The sequence below is a fragment of the Garra rufa genome, chromosome 9 (assembly GCF_049309525.1).
Source record: "Garra rufa chromosome 9, GarRuf1.0, whole genome shotgun sequence".
Taxonomy (NCBI): domain Eukaryota; kingdom Metazoa; phylum Chordata; class Actinopteri; order Cypriniformes; family Cyprinidae; genus Garra; species Garra rufa.
In genome coordinates this window covers 11,617,889-11,639,520 of record NC_133369.1, presented here as the reverse complement: position 1 = coordinate 11,639,520, position 21,632 = coordinate 11,617,889, and the positions used below count along the sequence as shown (strand labels likewise).

At 33.4% G+C, this 21,632-nt stretch overlaps 3 protein-coding genes across 3 annotated transcripts; all 3 read left to right on the top strand.

The window, feature by feature from the left end:
* The first annotated feature begins 61 nt into the window (after positions 1 to 61).
* LOC141342369 (uncharacterized) lies at positions 62 to 4,700 on the top strand. The gene is made up of 6 exons (XM_073846810.1): positions 62 to 2,126; positions 2,840 to 2,916; positions 3,045 to 3,339; positions 3,423 to 3,577; positions 3,772 to 4,054; positions 4,235 to 4,700. Exons 2-6 carry the CDS (start codon positions 2,844 to 2,846, stop codon positions 4,383 to 4,385), a joined length of 957 nt encoding a protein of 318 aa, XP_073702911.1. The 5' UTR covers positions 62 to 2,126; positions 2,840 to 2,843; the 3' UTR covers positions 4,386 to 4,700.
* Positions 4,701 to 7,889: 3,189 nt separating this feature from the next.
* Positions 7,890 to 11,000, top strand: pkdc (protein kinase-like domain containing). The gene is made up of 2 exons (XM_073847613.1): positions 7,890 to 8,509; positions 9,881 to 11,000. Exons 1-2 carry the CDS (start codon positions 8,439 to 8,441, stop codon positions 10,854 to 10,856), a joined length of 1,047 nt encoding a protein of 348 aa, XP_073703714.1. The 5' UTR covers positions 7,890 to 8,438; the 3' UTR covers positions 10,857 to 11,000.
* Positions 11,001 to 12,907: 1,907 nt separating this feature from the next.
* herpud2 (HERPUD family member 2) lies at positions 12,908 to 21,429 on the top strand. The gene is made up of 9 exons (XM_073847539.1): positions 12,908 to 13,027; positions 13,788 to 14,158; positions 15,637 to 15,714; positions 16,432 to 16,533; positions 17,746 to 17,882; positions 17,982 to 18,107; positions 18,662 to 18,985; positions 19,073 to 19,175; positions 20,808 to 21,429. Exons 2-9 carry the CDS (start codon positions 14,012 to 14,014, stop codon positions 20,982 to 20,984), a joined length of 1,194 nt encoding a protein of 397 aa, XP_073703640.1. The 5' UTR covers positions 12,908 to 13,027; positions 13,788 to 14,011; the 3' UTR covers positions 20,985 to 21,429.
* The last annotated feature ends 203 nt before the right edge of the window (positions 21,430 to 21,632 follow it).

The following is a 21,632-nucleotide window of genomic DNA, read 5'->3' as shown; positions in this document are numbered from 1 at the left end:
TCAGAAAGGCATTTATTTTCAGCAAAATGAAGGAAATAATCAAAAAGTTGAAAATAAAGTATCGGTTTGCACTTTATATATAAAGAACCTTGAGCATCCATGGAACCTTTCAAATGCAGAAAATGTTCCTTATAGTGGAAAAAGGGTTCTTTAGATTTTTAAAATGTTCTTCAAAATAGTTCTTTTCAGAACTGTTCATTGAAAGGTTCTTTTGGAAATCAAAAATCGTTCTTCTATGGTATCACTGAAAAAACACCCCTTTGGAACTTACATTTTTAAGAGTGTAGGGAGGGCTTATATTGTCCCAATAAGGTGCATCCATTTAATCATTTGAATTAAAATTACACTCAATACGTTATTATTGCATACTGTTTTACAATGTACTACAATGCTGAGGTGCAGATAACTGCCACTATTTACAATAAGTAGAATACATTGCAGAAAACCCTGCTATTTTAACAGTTTAAATAGCATCTATTGCTATTTTTACTTAGTGTAAATACCATCAGTTTATCTGGCCTTTTAAATTAATGTAAACTAAAACCATTGTAAACAAAACTGAATGTACCATGTCATGTTCAGTTTCATATAATTCATAGACTAATTAATTTACATGTATTTGTTCAAAACAGATAATGCGTATCAACCAGTGCACATAAACTCAAAAACACTAATATGTCAAGTTTGAAAAGCTATAAGGCCCTGTTTGCTGTATTATTACAAGAGACTCCTTTAGAAATAGTCTGCAGATAAGATGCGGGGATGGAGCCAGCCTAAGGCTGAAGGTTCAGTTCAAAGGTCATTTCTGTAAAACTGAATGCTGATAAAACTGAATTCAGTGTCCAAACCCTGCAAACAGACTAGTAACACTACTTGAAAGGTAGTACAGAACATCCAGACCTTATCCTGACTGAAATGATATGGCAAGAGCTGTGCATAAACAAAGACCCACAAACCTTAATAAACTAAAGCATTGTCAGATGAGTGGGCCACAATTCCTCCAGAACGATGTGAAAACCACTTAGTTTGTCACCCATGGATTTTTCACACGGTGTGTTGTCGTCACGTGTTGTTGTTGATCTGGGTTTTCATCTGATATGGAAAACCATCAAAATAGATAAATCATTAATGTGATCATATTGTACAGGTACATGTGCATGTGATCATGCATATGAAAACATAGGTGACTAAAACTATGTGACAAACAGGATGTGCTACAAAAAGATGAAGTGAAACTTTAAAGAATGATTGACATGCATATTTGGAGAGGAAGTATTAGAGTAGAGATTAAATCAGTAATGAAAAGCAGAACAAACTTTAATTGCAAATATATGATAGATATGAACAAACCTAAAAAAGAAAAAAAAAATGGATTAAAGAGTACATTAATGTTTTTGGGAAAGTTAAGATAACTACAAAACACCAGATATACATTGAATTAAAAGTTTAACATAAAGACCAACACTTTTGAAGGGTAAAAATAAAGAAATAAATGTGTTAGACTGAACCAGGAAACAGTAAGAAGGGGGTGTTTTGGATATTGATATTGCTATTATCTGTTTCAGTGTTATATTATTTACTTGCTTTTTAAGTTAAAGCCATATATGCTTTGATTTATAAATGTTCGCACTTGCAGAACTTGTTTTTTAGGATGAATTAAGCAACACTTGTGTTTAATAATAGGGAATTGTTTAATAATAGGGAAGAGAACATGTTGCAACAACAAAAGAATGTGAGCCAGGTGAAGATTAAGGGGAAGACTACTAAACTGATGAAAGGGACATCCGTCATGGCTCACAGACATTGTTGAGTAACTGGAATTACCCAAGAATTATTATAAAAAGGTCTGAGGAGTACACTTCTCTTTAGATGCTGCCTGCATTAAGCGTGAAGGACATCTGAAACCTAACGAGGGGCGCTTAGCAGCATCTCCAATATTGCTGTATTGTAGCTTACCCGATTTGTTTTATTTTGGCATTAACTGCTTTGAATTGTAACCAATAAAATAAGAGATATTGTTGTTAAGATTGCCTCCCGTAAGACTTTACTTATAACTGAGCCTCAAACGAGAACAACCACAAGGAAGTCTTCTACATCATTCCTAAAGGACTGCAACCTGCGGACGGGTGAGTACTTTATAGTTTAGGCTAGACTATCCGTACCCTACCTGAATAATCATAGGGTGTAGGAAAAAAGGACAGCAAAGGCCCACAAACCTCTATAAATTGGAGCAACGTCGTAAAGAGGAATTGGCCAAAATTCCTCCAGAATGATGTGAAAACCACTTGGTTTGTGTAGAAGTTGTGTTATGTCGATTGTTGTTGTTTATCAATTTCTTCAAAATTTAAGACCTGCCAAGAACCAGATTTTTTTTATTATATAGTGAAAACCATGAAATTCAAAAGGTCTCTTTGACTGTATCACAAAATTTATCACAGTTGTGATAAAGCATGTTAATATCAGATAATTTAAATAAAGCATCCACACATTTTAATCATTTAAATGAAGCTGACCCCTTGGTTTTGAATGATGACCAGCACTTAAACAGATCCTTATTCTGTTTACAAATTCATGTGCATTTTTAAAAGTCTCAGTATCAATGTCAATAAATCATTAATGTGATCATATCATTCAAGTACTTTTAAAAATATATTTTCATGTGCATGTTATCTTTGTGTGACATTTTACTTATGTAAGTGACTTCAGTTACATTCTGTTAAATCTTAAAACTCTTATAGTAATTCCATTATAAAACTGAATTAGAAATCATAAAATTCTTTTATAACGAAACTGAAAAAAAATCCATATTTTTAAAAAGCTTGGTTTTTCTTATTTTCAGAACAATGGAAATGCATGTGTTTTTCCTGCTTTGTATTTCTATGATGCCTTGGTTTACAGACACGACTATAGCTAAAGGTAAGGATAAAAAATGTACAGTTGGTTTATTTCAATAATACAGACGTGCGTTGCAATACATTATTGGCACCGCTTCCTTTTTTTTGGTATAGAAATAACTTTTGACTAATGTGCTTTGTCAATTTCAGACAAAAATCTGGCTTTATATGGCAGGGCCACACAATCAGACCTGGCTGGGAATCCTTGGACAGCAAATGGCCTTGCCAGCAATGCTATTGATGGAAATCGTGACCCATATTATGAACATGGATCCTGTACTGCTACTGAATGGCAAGATAACCCATGGTGGAGATTAGATTTACTAGATGAGTACGTAGTGACCTCCATAACTATCACCAACCGAAAAGAAGTTCCTGAAAGACTTGATGGAGCCGAGATACACATCGGGAACTCTCTGCTGAGCAACGGCAACAGCAACCCATTGTAAGAAAACTACATTACAACTATTTATAAAGTGGTAAGGTTACATGAACACAATCACACATTGTGCTGTGATTTCTGTGCAGGGCTGGAAAGATTTCATCCATTCCAGGTGGGAGATCCCAAACTTTTGACTGGGAGAAAGGCATTTCAGGCCGTTACATCAATGTGGTCATACCAGGATCTAATCGTCTTCTTACTCTCTGTGAGGTTGAGGTTTACGGTTATCCAGCTCCTGATGGTGAGAATATGAACATTTATGATCAGGATTTAAACAGTGTGGCTCTGATAAAAGGAATTAATCAAAAGAGAAAATAGCAGAATTTTTTAGATTTAACAATGTTGTTGTCCTATATTTTATTTGTAGACTATAAGACAAGTTCTTTGTTCAAAATCAAAACTATGAATTCACTTGGAGCTCATCTGTTGTTGCAGGTGAAAATGTGGCTTTACAAGGGAAAGCTACACAGATTTCTCTCTATGGAAACTACTATGCATCCAATGCCAATGATGGGAACAAAGATAGTGTTTTCATTCATGGATCCTGTACCCACACTGAAATTGCTCTCAGTCCCTGGTGGAGACTGGACCTACTGAAAAGACACAAAGTGTTTTCAGTAGTGATTACAAACACAGTAGACAATGTTCCTTTAAGATTGAATGGAGCAGAAATCAGAATTGGAAACAGTCTGGACAACAACGGCAATAACAATACCAGGTAAGCGAATTCAGCTCTAAATCTCTTTATTTTTCTGTAAATGCATTTAGAATTTAGTGCAGTATGAGAATTAGTAAAAAAAAAAAAAAAAAAAAAAAAAAACATATAACATATAACATATTTTGCTTCGGATATTAGTGGTGGTTCAGAGTTTCTTAAGATGCTTAACTTTTTCTTCAGGTGTGCTGAGATCTCTTCCATTCCTCCTGGTTTTTCCACCACCTTTAAATGTGATGGGATGGAAGGACGTTACATTAATGTTGTTATTCCAGGAAGGGAAGAATATCTCACACTGTGTGAGGTTGAAGTGTATGGATCACCACTGGATTGAGAAGCACTTCAATAATTAAACAGGACCAGGGTATAAACTGTTATCTTAATCCTTGTTTGTTTTTTGTTTTTTTGGGTTGTTGTTGTTGTTAGCTGTTATCGCAATATTTGCTCTTCCAGTTGATATTATGAGATACCAAAGAAAAAAATGCATAAAAAAAGATGTAGGTGATTTGTGTTAAAAGAAAACAATGGCCAATATGGGCCACACTTTTTGTAATGCAAGACAGCTGTGGTATTTTTGTGTTGTTAAAATAGGAGTGTCTTGCAAAATGTAAAATAAGAGGTGAACACTTCAAAATAAAATTTTAATTTTTAGAATTAAAATGGCATCGCTGTCATTCTCTAGAATTCTGTATCTAAATGTGTGTGCTTTCTATACACCATTTTCTTCAATGCGGAAGTAAGCCAGTGGGTGAGACTTTCGGTTCATTATCCGCTATAGGGAAATATATGGAGCTCATATTATGACAAAACTTTTTGAATTTGAATTGTACAAATTTGAATTATTGACAAGTGTCATTTCACAAAACTGAATATTATATGGTATTTAACATAGTTCTGAATTCGATTTTTTAAAACTTGAATATTGAACATTTGAAATTGAACACAACTGAATTTTCAAATCGCAGATTTTCAAATATGTATTTTCAAACAGCAGATTTTTGTTCCGATTTCTAAGACTTCAAATATTCAGTTTTTAAAAATACAACTTCAAGTTTTCAAGATGAAAAAAAATTCGGAACATCAAATTCAGTGTTCAAAATTCAAAGCGCAGAAATTCAGATCGTACAGAAAGTAGGTCAGAGGTTATGCACAGGGAAGATGATCTACGAAAAGTCGAACGAAGCATTTACTGTGACCGAGAGGGGGCATGTTTGGTTCACTTAGGCTAGTTTTGCCGTGGTCACAACATATTAACTCGTGGGTACGTGATAATACGCCGTGGCCACAAGTTATTATTTCGTGGGAACATCATATTAACTCGTGGGAGTATGCATGTCATGGCAACAAGATCTTTTTGTAAAGATAATGACATGCCGGAATCGCCGCGCGGCTGCTGCCTTCTCTTGTAGTGGAAGCGTTTTGTGCAGTTGAGGCGGTGTTCGCGACGCGGTCACAGTGCGGACGCTGCCGCTCACAAAAAGATTTTAAAAAAATTATCTTTGGCTGCGCCTGCTGCGAAGCGCCGTGTTCGTGGAAGCGGCAGGATTTGGGGTGCAGGAGCAAAACTTGCACTTCGCCTCCGCGCCGCTCCCATTGAAAATAGACACTCGCGACTGCCGCGTCCCGTGTGAAAAGGCCTGAAGTGATTTGTGCTGTTTTGGGAAAGACATTGCTATAGTTGCAAACAACAAGATCACATTTGATTTCATTAAAAATAAACACAACAGAAATGTACTATATGTGTTCTTCTATTTATAATTCATAGTCCCATGAATAGTCTTAATGTCAGGCACATCTCTGTATTTTTTTTTTTTTTGATTGATCATACTAGGAGAATTCCATTACATGATCTTCGTTTTCAACACTACCGACAAATGTTCTATTTGTTGTTAAAAATCTGGTTAAAGGACATAACATATTTTTATCTCTGGCGGCGCCTGACGCAAAGAGACATAAGTGGCAGTATTTTGGCTGCAGGAGCACCGCTTGCCTGTTAACGGATCGGTTCTTTATATTTCATATTTGTATATTATTATTATTAAAAAATAGGCCTAATTTTATAATAATTATATTAACTGGTTAGGGCTATATTTATGGGCTATATTTATTGTTTTATATGCTTATTTCCCTTTCAGTTCGTGTAGTGCTTTAATTAACTCTCTGTATAATTATGCTAGTATTATTAATATGCTAAAATATTTTGCAAATACTGTAAACGCCTGACAATTATGCCAATTAAGTTTTTACTTTATTAATGTATTTACCCCAGTTTGTGACGATAAATGAGCATATTGTGTTCATTGTGTTTCAAATGAAACTGCGTGAATGATTTATTCCTTAACTATAAAAATTTAATAGTTTATCAATAAGCCGAAATTAAATATGTTATATTCACCCTTTAATCTGCACTTCCAGTAAAAATTCCTCGTCGGCAAAACTTTCAGAAGTCAAGAGATCTCAAGTATGATACAAAGCTATAGACAACTAACACAACCTTTTATAGCCCGCATACTAATAACAGCCTAGATATGTATGTAGTCTAATTTGTTGGGGAGTCGCTCTCCAAACATCGGGTATTAAAATTGCCTTTGAATACGCGTGCGCGTTTTGCATTCAGTTTCGTTTTACGCAAAGCCGTGTAACTATGTATACACTGCCATCTTGTGGCCACGACATATTATCACGTACCCACGAGTTAATATTATGTTCCCACGAAATAATAACTTGTGGCCACGGCGTATTATCACGCTCCCACGAGTTAATATGATGTTCCCACGAAATAATAACTTGTGGCCACGGCGTATTATCACGCTCCCACGAGTTAATATGATGTTCCCACGAAATAATAACTTGTGGCCACGGCGTATTATCACGTACCCACGAGTTAATATGTTGTGACCACGGCAAAACTAGCCTAAGTGAACCAAACATGCCCCCTCTCGGTCACAGTAAATGCTTCGTTCGACTTTTCGTAGATCATCTACTCTTCCCTGTGCATAACCTCTGACCTACTTTCTGTACGATCTGAATTTCTGCGCTTTGAATTTTGAACACTGAATTTGATGTTCCGAATTTTTTTTTCATCTTGAAAACTTGAAGTTGTATTTTTAAAAACTGAATATTTGAAGTCTTAGAAATCGGAACAAAAATCTGCTGTTTGAAAATACATGTCTATTTGAAAATCTGCGATTTGAAAATTCAGTTGTGTTCAATTTCAAATGTTCAATATTCAAGTTTTAAAAAATCGAATTCAGAACTATGTTAAATACCATATAATATTCAGTTTTGTGAAATGACACTTGTCAATAATTCAAATTTGTACAATTCAAATTCAAAAAGTTTTGTCATAATATGAGCTCCATAGAAATAAGGAGAAGAAAAACAATGTGCAGTAAATTATAAAACTGTCTGCACTACAAACCAGTGTGCTCATAATTAAGATAATACATTAAAATAATATGGTAGCTGGACGTGATAAGATCAAAAGCCAGAGCCATAAAATTGACAAATGGTCATGCCCTTTTTCACGGGAAGAAAAAGCTGGACATAAACTAAAATAACTGCTTAGTTATTATGAAAGTAGGTAACACAAAAATATAAAACTATAAGTCAAGATAATCTTTTTTTTTTTTTTAAACAAATACTTTGCAGAATTCTCCTAAAGTTTTCTATTCTACAAACATAAGGGTGTAAAAAGATGCTGCGTAGAAATACTAAGGCCCAGACTGACCCCTAGTGGAGGGAGTACAACCAAAAGTTGTGGTCCAAGAGATGATTGATGAAGCTCAACAGCCAACTGGAATATTTTATGATTTTGTGCTCATCTGATAAACTGTGATGCTCCACTGATGAACTGAAACTGTATTCCGCATTTTTAATCTGCTAATCTCATTCGATTTCTCCAGACTCTCCATCTTCTACTTTTTTCCAAACGGAACAAATGCAAAGAGTGTTTGTTTGCTAAGATATGACAAAAGGCAACAGCTAAAATTCTGTTATTCTAGAGCTAATCATATTGACTCTAAAAGCCATTATATTATTATCTTATTTAGTTTCTTTAAAACTCTGAATTTCTCATAATGATTATGTTTTCTACTCAGCTTTTAAAGGATTCCCAGCATTCCTGGTCATCGTAGATCGTAAAACGCCCTCCAAAACACTTATCACTGTCACTCAAAAGGCTTAATAACATTATAGTTAGACATAGTCTATTTTGTTTCGCCCTTCGGTAACTATCCACAACACACTGTGGGGGAAAAGGTCAATTTCTTCGTGGTTTCCAATTATCTTTTCTGAGAAATAATAATGAGAATACAGTTGTCAAAATATTACTGCGGTTCAGCTCATTAGATGCAAACACTACATTTCCCAGAATGCATTGTTCCGTATGCCGGAAGACGAACCCTCATTCTCAACTTCCTTTGCCGAACACGTTCGCTTCGCTTCAAGTCTCGTAAGGTAAATGTAAACATAGGAGCTAGCTAATTATCCGATTCCTCTTTTGCTCTTTGAGATGCGACAAAACATTTCATGATTTCCATTCATTTTTGTTTTATTTTCGATCTTTACCTTTATCCATTCAGTGATCAAGCTGTAACCAATATATCGTTTTATACAGACTTTTCCTATATTATATAATTTGTCAATTCAGCCCAAAATTTAACGTGAATATCTTGTTTGGCTTTTGTTCCAGTACTAATAAGTACTTCTTACGTGTAACTTGCCGCTAGGTGATGCATTTTAATACAAATCTTTTTTGGTAACAATTTTTAATTTATTATATATTTGTATGCGTTTGTGGTTGTTAATTATGTTTAATTTATAGCTATTGGTCATTATTTTATGGATTTGTATGTGATGTGGCTATATATACACTACCAGTCAAAAGTTTTTGAACAGTAATATTTATAATGTTTTTTTAAAGTCTCTTTTGCTCACCAAGCCTGCATTTATTTGATCCAAAGTACAGCAAAAATAGTAATTTTTGTAAAAAAAAATTCTATTTAAAATAACTGTTTTCTATTTATATTTTAAAATGTAATTTAGCTATTCCTGTGATTTCAAAGCTGATTTTTAGCACAATTACTCCAGTCACATGATCCTTCAGAAATCATTCTAATATTCTGATTTGCAGTTTTATTTATTTTGTTAAAAAACATTCATTATTATTATGTTGAAAATAGAGTTTTCAGGTTTCTTTTATGAATAGAAAGTTCAGAATAACAACATTGATCTGAAATTTTGTAACATTATAAATGTCTGTAACAACACTTTTGATCAATTTAAAGCATCCTTGCAAAAAAGTATTCATTTCTATGATTTCTTTCCCAAAAGAAAAAATACTGACTACAAGCTTTTGAATGGTATAGTGTATAATGTTACAAAAGCTTTTTATTTCAGATAAATGCTGATCATTGCATCTTTCTATTCATCAAAGAAAAAATGTACTCAACTGTTTTAAATACTGATAATTAAATAATAATAATAAAAATGTTAATAATAATGAATATTTCTTGAACAGCAAATCAGCATATTGGAATGATTTCTGAAGGAGTAATTATGCTGAAAATGTAGCTTTGAGCAAGAATAAATTACATTTTAAAATACATTCAAATAGAAAGCAGTCATTTTTGATAATATTTCAAATATATAAACAATATTTCACAATATTACTGCTGTATTTTGGATCAAATAAATGCAGGCTTGGTGAGCAAAAGAGAATTCTTTAAAAAGCTAAAAAAAAAATCGTACTGTTTAAAAACGTTTGACTGGTAGTGTATATATGTGTGTATAATACAAACCAAATTTTCTGCTAATTTCAATCTCCAGAATGAAGCAGGAACACCAAGACCTCATTTTGAAAGCATGTGGAGCAAAGTCTCTCCAAATTGGTGCAAAGATTCAGACTTTGTGGAGCGGTTATGGTGAAATAGTACGAGTCCATTTGGAGGGATGTGATCGTCCATCTGTGGTTGTCAAACATGTGATGTTTCCCCAAAAACAGAAACATCCAGGCGGCTGGAACACAGACACATCTCACCAGCGCAAGGTGCGATCCTATCAAGTAGAAAGCCACTGGTACCAAAACTACACTACCAATGAACGCTGCCGAGTTCCCGCTTGCCTTGCTGTCCGGTCATTTGGTGATGAGCAGTTGATTGTTTTAGAGGACCTTGATGTTGCAGGATTCCCAGTGAGAAAAACCTTTGTTAATGATGCTGAAATAAAAGCCTGCCTCAGCTGGATTGCCAGCTTTCATGCACTTTTCCTCAACGTCGCCCCAGAGGGACTTTGGCCTATAGGCACGTATTGGCATTTAGAAACAAGACCTGAAGAACTAGAAGCCATGTCGGATCAAAAACTCAAAGCAGCTGCTGCAGAAATAGACAGCATTCTCAACAACTGCCGCTTTAAGACAATTCTGCATGGTGATGCGAAACTAGCTAATTTCTGTTTCTCCAAAGACGGTTTGCAAATTGCAGCGGTTGATTTTCAGTATGTTGGTGGAGGCTGTGGGATAAAGGATGTTATTTACTTTTTAGGCAGCTGTATGGATGAGAGAGAGTGTGAAAAGAGAGTGCCTGGCCTTCTGGATTACTATTTTACAGAGCTACGTAAATCCTTGGATGAGAAAGCCTGCTTTCCAGAGCTGGAGAAAGAATGGAGGAGCATGTTCGCTTTCGCTTGGACAGACTTTCATCGCTTTCTTCTTGGATGGATGCCGGGTCATCATAAGATTAATAAGTATAGCAAAAGACTCACTCAGGAGGTTTTAAACAAATTGAAACAATCCCAGTCAAACTGAAACACAGAGTAAGAAAGATATGGGGTGCTTTTGAATTGTAAATGTGTCTTGGGGCTGTACTGCAAAATGCTGATTATTTCAGAACTGGTTTTATTGTGTGTGTAATGTAAGCACTTGATTATGATATTAAAATACTTATTTATATTTTTGAATTCTTTGTTTGTTTTTAATGTTTAAGCATTACCTGCACACTCATCTTTTTCATTTTATAATTAGATAAAATTATAAAGGCATCATTAACCTTCTTTAGAGAATTGGCTTTATTCTGCATAATGTGAACACTTGTTTAGTAGATAAACAAAATACAGGTTTTCTAATAAATATTTAATATATACACTACCAGTCAAAAGGTTTTGAACAGTAAGATTTTTAAGGTTTTTTTTAAAGTCTCTTTTTTGCTCAGTAAAAAAGTACAGCAAAAACAATCACATTTTGAAATTTTTTAAACAATCTTTGGGGAAGATATTTTTACTCGGGTGAGTTTAATTTTTGTTTCCTCTTCAAATGCCTTTAAAATACTATCTATATTTTAATGTTAATTCATATTGAGCATTATTACCCTTATTTTTTACAATGAAAAATAACTTTTTTTCCAATTGAAAATATTTTAAAATGTAACTTATTCAGGTGATTTCAAAGCTGAATTTTAGTGTCATTACTCCAATCACATGATCCCTCAGAAATCATTCTAATGATAATTCTAAATCTGATAATTCTGATTTGCTGCTCAAAAAACATTTATTATTATTAAGTATTAATTTCTTTCTCAAAAGCTTTTGAATGGTATAGTGTATAATGTTACAAAAGCTTTTTATTTCAGATAAATGCTGATCTTTGAATTTTTCTGTTCATCAAAGAATCCTGAAAAAAAATACTCAACTGTACTTAAATAATTGGATTAAATAAATGCAGGCTTTGAAAAACATTAAAAGTCTTACTGTCCAAAAACTGTGTGTATATACACACAAGACAAAAAGAGTTTAAGCATAAAAAAGTGTAACACTGCTTTAAATGGTTGTTGTTTCAAAATAATATATATGTATATATTATAAGTTTTCTGTTTAATTTAATTGCATTTTTGTTTTTCTGAGCAAAAAATAAATAAAATACCCAATAAAAACACCCACTAAAATGTTATTCAGTGTAACAACCTTGTCAGGCATATTTACAACAAAAATCAATTTATGACATATTAAAAGACAAATTACTTTCACCCCAAATACTAATTAGTTGTAATTCTTCATTTAAAAAAAATTGCCACTATCCTAGGTTTTGCCTATTTGTGAGTAAGAATTTTTTACTAATTTAAAACACAATAAAATTTAATATGCTCAATTATTATTTTATATTTTAATACGTACAAGTCAAAATAAGCATGTTGTTTGAATTTGTGCATAAATATTGTGTACACTGAATGACAACATAACATTATTTAACATTTATTCTCCAAAAACGTATTTGAAACCTTAAAAGTAGACAGTTTATTAAATTTAATGTGCCTTCTTTGGTAATAAAATCACTTTTGTAATTTTTTTTTTTTTGACGTTGACATCTATCAAATAGACTTTGAAATTAAATGAATACATATTTTTAAAACAGAACACATTTAATGTTTAAATTTTTAGTTATTATTTTTTATTTTTTATCAAAAATGTTTCCTGATTTGCCTCCTGTTGTTTGAATTACTCATTTTGACTGATTGACAAACTATTTAGAACAAGGTGCATATAAAGTCATTTATATTAAAATATTTAGTTTTTATCTACAAAAACATCCCCTAGTCGTTAATTGAGCTAAGTAGTTAAGCTACATTTATGTTAAATGTATTTATGATAATAAATAAATAAAATATATAACTTTTCCTTCGCCATAAAGACCCTCTTTCCCCGCAGTTTAAAGAGTTGCCTTATCTTTTGACGAACCGGTGTTGAAGCCTTACCTTCATGCTGAACCAGGAACAGCCTACATTACTCCATAGCAGTATTTGATAAGAGAAAGAAATTGCAAAGCTGATTTCAGGTCAGTGCATTCAAGCTCCTTTTTTGTATGTGGAAACATCTCCAAATGTACGGAACTGCCTGCTCTGTTTTGCTGTGCTGACGACATTTCCGGAGTTACGCCCGACTCCATTTTACGCGAAAACAATCTTTGGGGGAGATATTTTTACTCGGGTGCGTATAATTTGTGTTTCCTCTTCAAGTACCTTCAAAATATTATCTATACTTTAACGCTAACTCATATCGAGCATTCTCACTGTCTGTGGGATTAATGTGGAGCCTGTAGCTCACTGGCTAGCTAGCTGGCCATTATCGTCTGATGTTTATTTTCTGTGCATTTACTGTTAATTTACCGTTTAACAATCATTTTAAAGAAAATACTTTAACTATTCATATTCTTTTTCTGATTAAGCAGACCATCAGTTAATCTGAGGTCATAATATGTGTTGTAATGTTTGGTTTAGTTACCTGGTACTAGCCTTGTATCAGTAGGTGCTTGGTAACTGGCATGAACATGATACATTTCTTATTAATTATATTTATTGTGTCGTTTCATGATATTTGATCATTTACTTTAGTTCAAAAGCTTCTTCCATCGTCATATATGTAAATGTCACATGTCAATAAGGTAATAATTTCAGCTGTATATGTAGATTTGATGCAACTGCTGGGATCTTTTAGTCAGGTGAATAATTGTATATGATTTTTAAGCACATATGACACAAAATTTAAATTTAGCCCGTGAGTTGGAGCTGCTATGCTTTGCATTAGGTGTTAAGAGTCTAATGAGCTTATCCCTCTAGCATTGCCTTCATGCAAAGTGGTAAGATTTAACAGGCCTGTTTGCATGCCAACCTGATATTTTATACAAAAGGAAGTGTCCTGTTTTTATCTACAAGTAACGTGTTTTTTCTCTCTCTGTTTTTCTTTGTAGGCTAGTTAAGTGCGTCCACCTGCCGCTGCCACATTCCTCTCACTAAAGTTGTATGTCAGATGTTGAGTGCTGAGACTGCCTGGAGAGCAACATGAAGGATACTTGCGAAGTTTGTCAACCATGAATCAAATCTGAGGAAGGAAAATATCCCTACCCTTGAACAGGAGGACCGGTGCTGTGTGGCGTCCCTGTTTCTGAGTTCAAGAGCTGCTTTATTATGAACCATGGACCCGGGTACAGTTGACAGCCCCGTTACTCTTGTCATCAAGGCACCCAACCAGAAGTATGATGACCAGACCATCAATTGTTTTTTGAATTGGACAGTAGAAAAGTTGAAAAAACACATTTCCAAAGTGTATCCTAGCAAGCCGGTGAGTTTATATTATTGTCTTTTTCCAAAACATTTGTATGTATGCAAATTGTCTAATAGTAACTCTGCAGGTAATTCTTATATTGTATTTTCAGAAAGTTTTGGAATATTTGTCCTCTCCCCAAATCTGTCACTACCGAAACACAGTAATAATAATTTAATTATAAGGGTTATATTGACCCATTAAAATTTTGCATATGTCTATATTGTTAATACATTTTTTGCTATTTTATTACATTTTTTTCAGAGGTTAATTAATAACAATTGTATGTAATTGTTATTAATTGTAATATTGTAATAATTGTAATAGTTAAAAAATGTAATTTATGACATTTGTTGTATTTTGAATCCAATTTTCATTAAGGATTCATTAGTTTGAATATACTTAGTATACTTTATTTTTGACAAAACATTGCATGCTTTGGTAGCAACCACATCACATTACCAGAATTTTAACTTGCATAGTAAAACATACTAAAATACAAAAAAATGCATAACTGTACTAAAATTGTTTATTTCCCCCAAATATAAGGATTATGTGTTCCCTTTTGTCACTACCGAAACAATGATGTCATGTTTGACCCTCTAACTCTAGCACCCTCTATTCTAATTCTATTCTTTAAAAAAAAAAAAATGCATTTTTAGACTTATACTCCATTCAGTTACTTACTGCTAGTTTTCTTAAAAAAAAAAAAAAACACTAGCTTCTCTGTTCTTGTTGTATTCTGTCTATTTTTAGGCCTCTAACACTAGTTTTCTTTTTCTTTTCTTTTTAGATTTTTTTATCTATGTTCTTTTTATTTATTATATAATTTAAAAAAACTACTGCGTTAGGCTAAATGGGGCTTGTCATAGCACTTGCATGTTATTGCTCTTTTATTGATTTTGATTGCTTCCATTGTCCTCTTTTGTAAGTCGCTTTGGATAAAGCGCCTGCTAAATGTAATGTTTTGTGACTGTTTCAGTAGTGATAAATTTATGGAATAACACTCAAAAAAAAAAAGATATCTCTCACCAAATGTTTCAGTAGTGACAATTTTAGATACTTTTGAACCTTGCTCAAAGATGGTAATCAGCACATGGTTAGCTAGCACAGTTCTAAACAGTGGTACACATATAAAAACTAAATGTTAACTCCCAAAAAAGGGTGCTTAATTGCAGAAAAAGGTGTTCAGTAGTGAATTTTCAGATTTTAAACACATTTACTTTAAAATTTACTATCTACTCGCCATGTACTGTAGCTATGAGACAGAGTGACAAATATTTCTGATCATAAATGCAGGGGCTTTTTTCCTCATCAAAACAGATTTGGAGAAATTTAGCAACAGTGGGCCCTGCATTGAATGGGTGCCGTCAGAATGAGAGTCCAAACAGCTGATAACATTTTCATCTGAGAGTCTTTTTTATCATACCCTTCTTTTCTTGCACTTAGATGAGCCTAATTATAAAAAAAGTCCTTGTTTATGTTCCTTCTTTCAGTTATCTAAGGACCAGAGACTTGTCTATTCTGGACGGCTTCTTCAGGATCACTTGCAGTTGAGGGATGTGCTAAGAAAGGTATGCTCCTGTTCTCTGATGCATTGAGCAAAAACAAGTCAAGTGTTTAATGTTGCTTCAAACTGATTTGAGTGTTTCTAATTGTTGAGATGTTGAAACTGCCACTTTACTTTATTGATCTCACCAACTTAGATATTTATGACACAGTTATTAGGCCATCCAACCACAAATAATCTTGGGGTGATTTTTATTAGTTTATTTCCTTCATTTTATTTATTTTAAAGTCGGCATAATATTGAATTTCTCCCTGTCTATTTTCTAAATGCCTCTTATATTGAATGGTTCATCCATGCATATGTTTAATTATTTTACTTTTTTTGTCATTAAAAAATTCTAAGCTCAATGTTATAAATTGATTCACTTGGATATATACAGTGGTGGCCAAAACTATTAGAACACTAGTATTTTCACCAGCTAAAAATGGTTTTAAGTTCATTGTTTCTATCTTTTGCTGTAGTGTGTCAGCAGGAAATATCAGTTTACATTTCCAATCATTCATTTTGCCATTATTTGTAATAATCCAGTGAGATTTTTGTTTGCACAAGGAGTCTGACAACAGTCATGGTTCATTTTTTCAACAATAACAAATGCAAGAACTTTGCAACACCTTTTTTTAACTAACACAAAGTGTGTTCATTGTATTCTTTTAAAATGTTTGATCAGTGCTCAGTTTTTTTTGTACTGACTGTAATTACTGGATTTCTTTAATCCCAACAGCAAGATGAATACCACATGGTCCACCTGGTGTGTGCGTCACAAAGCCCCCCGTCATCCCCCACTTGCGGCAGCCCTGTTAGCACCACCGATTCCAGCTCTTCAGTGAGTGCATAGAATAAAAAATAAATAAATCATTCTATGAAGACCAGTTACTTTTTGTCAGTAACACTTTACACTAAGGTTTCATTTGTTAATGTGGTTAACTACATTAGTTTATATAAAAAATGAACAATGCTAAAGCATGTATAAATTCTAGTTTATGTCAAAGGGATAGTTCATTCAAAAAATGAAGATTTTGTCATTTACTTACTGTCAAGTTGTTCCAAACCTGTATGAGTTTCTTTCTTCTGTTATACACAAAAGAAGATATTTTGAAGAATGTGGGTAACCAAACAGTTGCTGGAACTTTCATAGTTTTGTGTTCAGCAAAAGAAACGGATACAGGTCTAGAACTTGTCAACTTAACATAGGTTAATAGGTAATATTACTCATTGTTACACTGCAGTTTCAAAAAATTTGTTTTTTAATGGAGTCTCCTATGCTCATCAAGGCTGTATTTATTTGATCAAAAATACAGAAAAAACATAATATTGTGAAATATTATAGCAATTTCTAATATTGGTTTCCTATTTTAATATACATTAGCCGTTACTCCAGTCTTCAGTGTCACATGATCTTTCAGAAGTCATTGTAATATGCTGAATTATTATCAGTGTTGAAACAGTTGTGCTTATTAATATTTTTAGGAACCTGTGATACTTTTTTTCTTTGAATAAAAAGTTTAAAAAAAACAGCATTTATTCAAAATAGAATCTTTTCTAACAATATGATTATTTATATATTTTTTTCCATTTAACACATCCTTGCTGAATAAAGTATTAATTTCCTTTTTTTTTTAAAGAAAGAAAAAAATTACTGACTCCAAACTTTTGAATAGTAGTGTATATTGTAACTGAAAAAAAAGTATCACAGGTTCCAACATTGATTATAAATCAGCATTTTAGAGTGATTTCTGAGTAATGATGCAGAAAATTCAGCTGTGATTCACAGGAATAAATTGTATTTTAAAGTATATTAAAACAGAAAACCACTATTTTAAATCAGAATAATATTTCAGAAAATTACATTTGTTTTTCTGTATTTTTAATCAAATAAATGCAGCCTTGTTGAGCATATAAAAAAAAAACATTACAATTTTACTGATCCTAAACTTTTTGAACGGCAGCGCATGTCATGTTGGTTAATGGATTATCTAATGTTAACAAATGACACCTTATTGTAACATTATGCCCATTATTCATTGTTCTTTCCTAGACGTCAGACAGTGCTGGTCCATCCTCATCTTCTACCCCTAGTCAGGAAACTTCAGCCAACTCTGATGGTCTAAGACACCGGGGGATCCCAACACAAACACATGGCCTCAATCCTGCCCCTCCTGGTGTGATGCAAAGGTAAAAACACAAATAACACTCTCAAATAACTCACTCAAGGCAAAATATGTTGTTTTTGAGGCTTTTGAGTTTCATTTTGTACATGTCATTCTCTCTTAGGCCTGAAGGAATGCCTCTTCCCATGCAAGATGGTCCCGCTGCTGGCTTCCCCGCCCACCCTATGTATATGCCGATGCAAATGTTTTGGTGGCAGCAGATGTATGCCCGGCATTATTACATGCAATAGTAAGTTATTATGGCACAGTTGTTATTAAATACAAGGTGTGTGACCCTAAATAATGTATTTGAGCCCTTTCATACTTATTATTAAAAAAATGATTAAAAATTCATCAGAAGTGAAAAAACATTTATAATGTTATAAAGTCGACATAGAATATACCAATCTTTCCACAAAAATATTAAGCGGCAAAAACATTTCCACATTGAAAATAATATTTTAGAGCACCAATATTAATTGATGATAAGCACCAAATCAGCATATTAGAATGATTTCTAAAGCATCATGTGACGCTGAAGACTGAAGTAATAGCTGCTGAAAATTCAGTTTTGCATCACATTAATAAATTACAATTTGCAATATATTAAAATAGAAAACAGTTGTTTTAAATTGAAAAAATATTTTACAATTTTACTGTTTTTACTCTATTTTTAATCTTTTAAAATATTAAAAATATATATTTTTCCCCCCTGCTTTTTACTTTTTATACTTACTTGTTTTATATGCACAATTCACCTGTGTGCAGTATTTTGCTCATTATCTTTCATTCACAATCTTTTAGTCATGCTGCCATGGCAGCCTCCCGGGCATCCAACTCGGCCCCCTTTCCCGCTCCCAGTGCTGGCCCCGCTACTCAGCCAGCTCGACCTAACGAACCTGCAGCCCCTATGGGGCCCAACCCCGACCCTGAGGACCGCCCTGCCAACCCCAACATCCAGATGAACGCTCAGGGAGGAGCCATGTTGAACGACGATGAGCTCAACCGAGACTGGCTGGACTGGATGTACACAGTGTCACGTGCTGCTATTCTGCTCAGCATAGTCTATTTCTATTCCTCCTTCGGCCGCTTCGTCGTGGTTATCGGTGCCATGCTGCTGGTTTATCTGTGAGTCATGTTTTAAATAGAAGCTGACTGATAAGCAGAAGTTGAATATTGTATTTGTGCGTCATTGTCTCTGTTTGTGTACTTCAGACACCAGGCTGGCTGGTTTCCCTTTAGAGCAGAACTGCAGAATCCAAGAGCTGAAGAAGGCCCACAGGATGAGGCTGAGCAAAATCAGGATATGCAAGAGATGGTTAGTTATAGAGGTCAACTTTTGCCGATATGGTAAAAAAAATTTTTTTAAGAAGTCTCTTCTGCTCACAAGCCTCCAAAATACAGCAAAAACTATTTTTTAAAAATATTTTTACTATTTAAAATACTGTTTCCTATTTAAATATATTTTAATATTCATGTAATTCATTTCTGTGTTTTCAAAGCCAAACACATGATCCTTCAGAAATCATTGTAATATTCTGATTTGCTGCTCAAAAAAACATTTATTATTATAATGTTAAAAACAGCAGGGTAGAATTTTTTTCAGTTTTCTTTGATAAATAGAACAGTATTTATCTGAAATAGAAATCTTTTGTAACATTCAATTTAATCACTTTTCATCAATTTAAAGCTTCCCTGCTAAATAAAAGCAAAAAATTAAATTGAAACAAAAAATTAAGAAACAAAAAATTAAACTGACTCCAAGTTTTTGAATGGTATAGTGTATAATGTTACAGAAGCTTTTTATTTCAGATAAATGCTGATCTTTGGATCTATTCATCAAAGATTCTTGAAAAAAATGTACTCAACTGTTTTAAATATTGATAATGATAATAATAATAATAATAATAATATCTATAAATGTTTCTTGATCAGCAAATCAGCATATTAGAAGGATCATGTGATGCGTAATATTTGATTGCATGAATAAATTACATTTTAAAATATATTCAAATAGAAAGCAGTTATTTTAAATAGTAAAAAATATTTTACATTATTAGGCTTGGTGAGCAGAAGAAATTATGCCCATGAATGTATGAATTCACTTTTGAAACTAAAGTTATTAATTCATTTATTTATTTAATTAGGTCCCAATATATATTTCTTAGCTTTTTAATGACTATTCTATTATTTAAAGAAGTGGAAAATAGAGATGATAATGTGTTCAGTCAGTCCAATGTTTTTAAAAGATGGTGCATATGTACATATCATGCAATAATGTGATTTTTCTGTTAGCAAATGAGCATTTATTTTAAATTATCTGTGGTTTAATGTTAATGAAAGAATTATCTTATCCATACATTTGTGGGAAAATACAGTAAAAAATGATATTATGAAATACTATAATTTCAAAAATCTTTTTTCATCTTTAATTTTCTATTTATTTCTTTGATGGAAAAGCTGAATTTTCAGCAGCATTTTTTTTTTCAGGATCCTTTGAAAAGTTCAAAATAACACCATTTAATTGAAATAAAAGTCTGTTTGAATTTATCTGAAATTAGAAACATTCTCATTCTAAATGTCTTAATTGTCACTTTTGATCAATTTAAAGCTTCCTTGCTAAATAAAAGTATTAATTTTTTATTTCAGAAAAATCTTACTGACCCCAAACTTTTGAACAGGCGTGTATATTATAGAATAAAATCTTTAGAAACAAAAAAAGTCATTATATGTTGTTAAGACTCTCAGGGGTCTTTAAAACCGACACATTTCGCAATAATCGGATATTACCAATAATCTTAAAATGGTCACACATTATTGTGAAAAGACTTTGGAAAATTGTATGTGACTTTATCTATGCAAAGAACACATGTTTATCATCAACCAATCTAATGGTTTTATTGGTATTTATAATAAACTTACCTATCTCTCTCTCTTTTTTTCTCTGTAGGAGCGTATGATGGATGAGGGAATGGAGGAAGATGAGGGGGACAGCGGGGAGGAAGGTCCAGAAGATCCCATGAACGCAGACCCGCATCAGCCGGGCTTCCTGTCGGCCGCTTGGTCGTTCATCAGCACTTTCTTCACCTCCCTCATCCCTGAGGGACCTCCACACGCTGCCAACTGAACTCGGATGTCTCCACATTGTCTGTGGACAGTGGAGAAAAGAAACTGACAATAGACATAAAAAAAAAGAATAATAATAAAATACAAAAACAAGTACAACATGGTCTGCCATGTCCTGGCAAGTCTGTAATGCTGCTTCAATGGTGTTCAATTTTCCCCCATGCCGTTGCCTAACGCTTTTCTTCCCGCCTTTGTCTACAAGTCGGGCTGAGGTTTCATGGATGTTCTGTCCATGCTGTTACGAAAGACTTTTTTTTTCTCAAGACTGGTTGATTAAAAACATAAGACCATAAGACTTAGTGAATCATGCAGTTACTTTAGTGCATAACTATTTTTCTCTTCCTTGTGTGTAAATAAATAGTAAATATTTACAGATATGAATATATGCATCTCATTGAAATAAGGTGTGTTTTTGAATAAAATCAGGTTTTGGTTTCTTATGGTAATACATGGTAGGGCTGTAGTCAAGACCACCTTTGTCGAGTCCAAGACAAGTCCAAGACCAGGACTAGTCGAGTCCAAGTCAAGACCGAGTCCAAAGAGGTTCGAGTCCAAGACAAGACCGAGTCCAAAAAAGTTCGAGTCCGAGTCAAGACCGAGTCCAGGACAGGAAAAAAAGCCGTATGCATGACATCATCAAGACAATCAT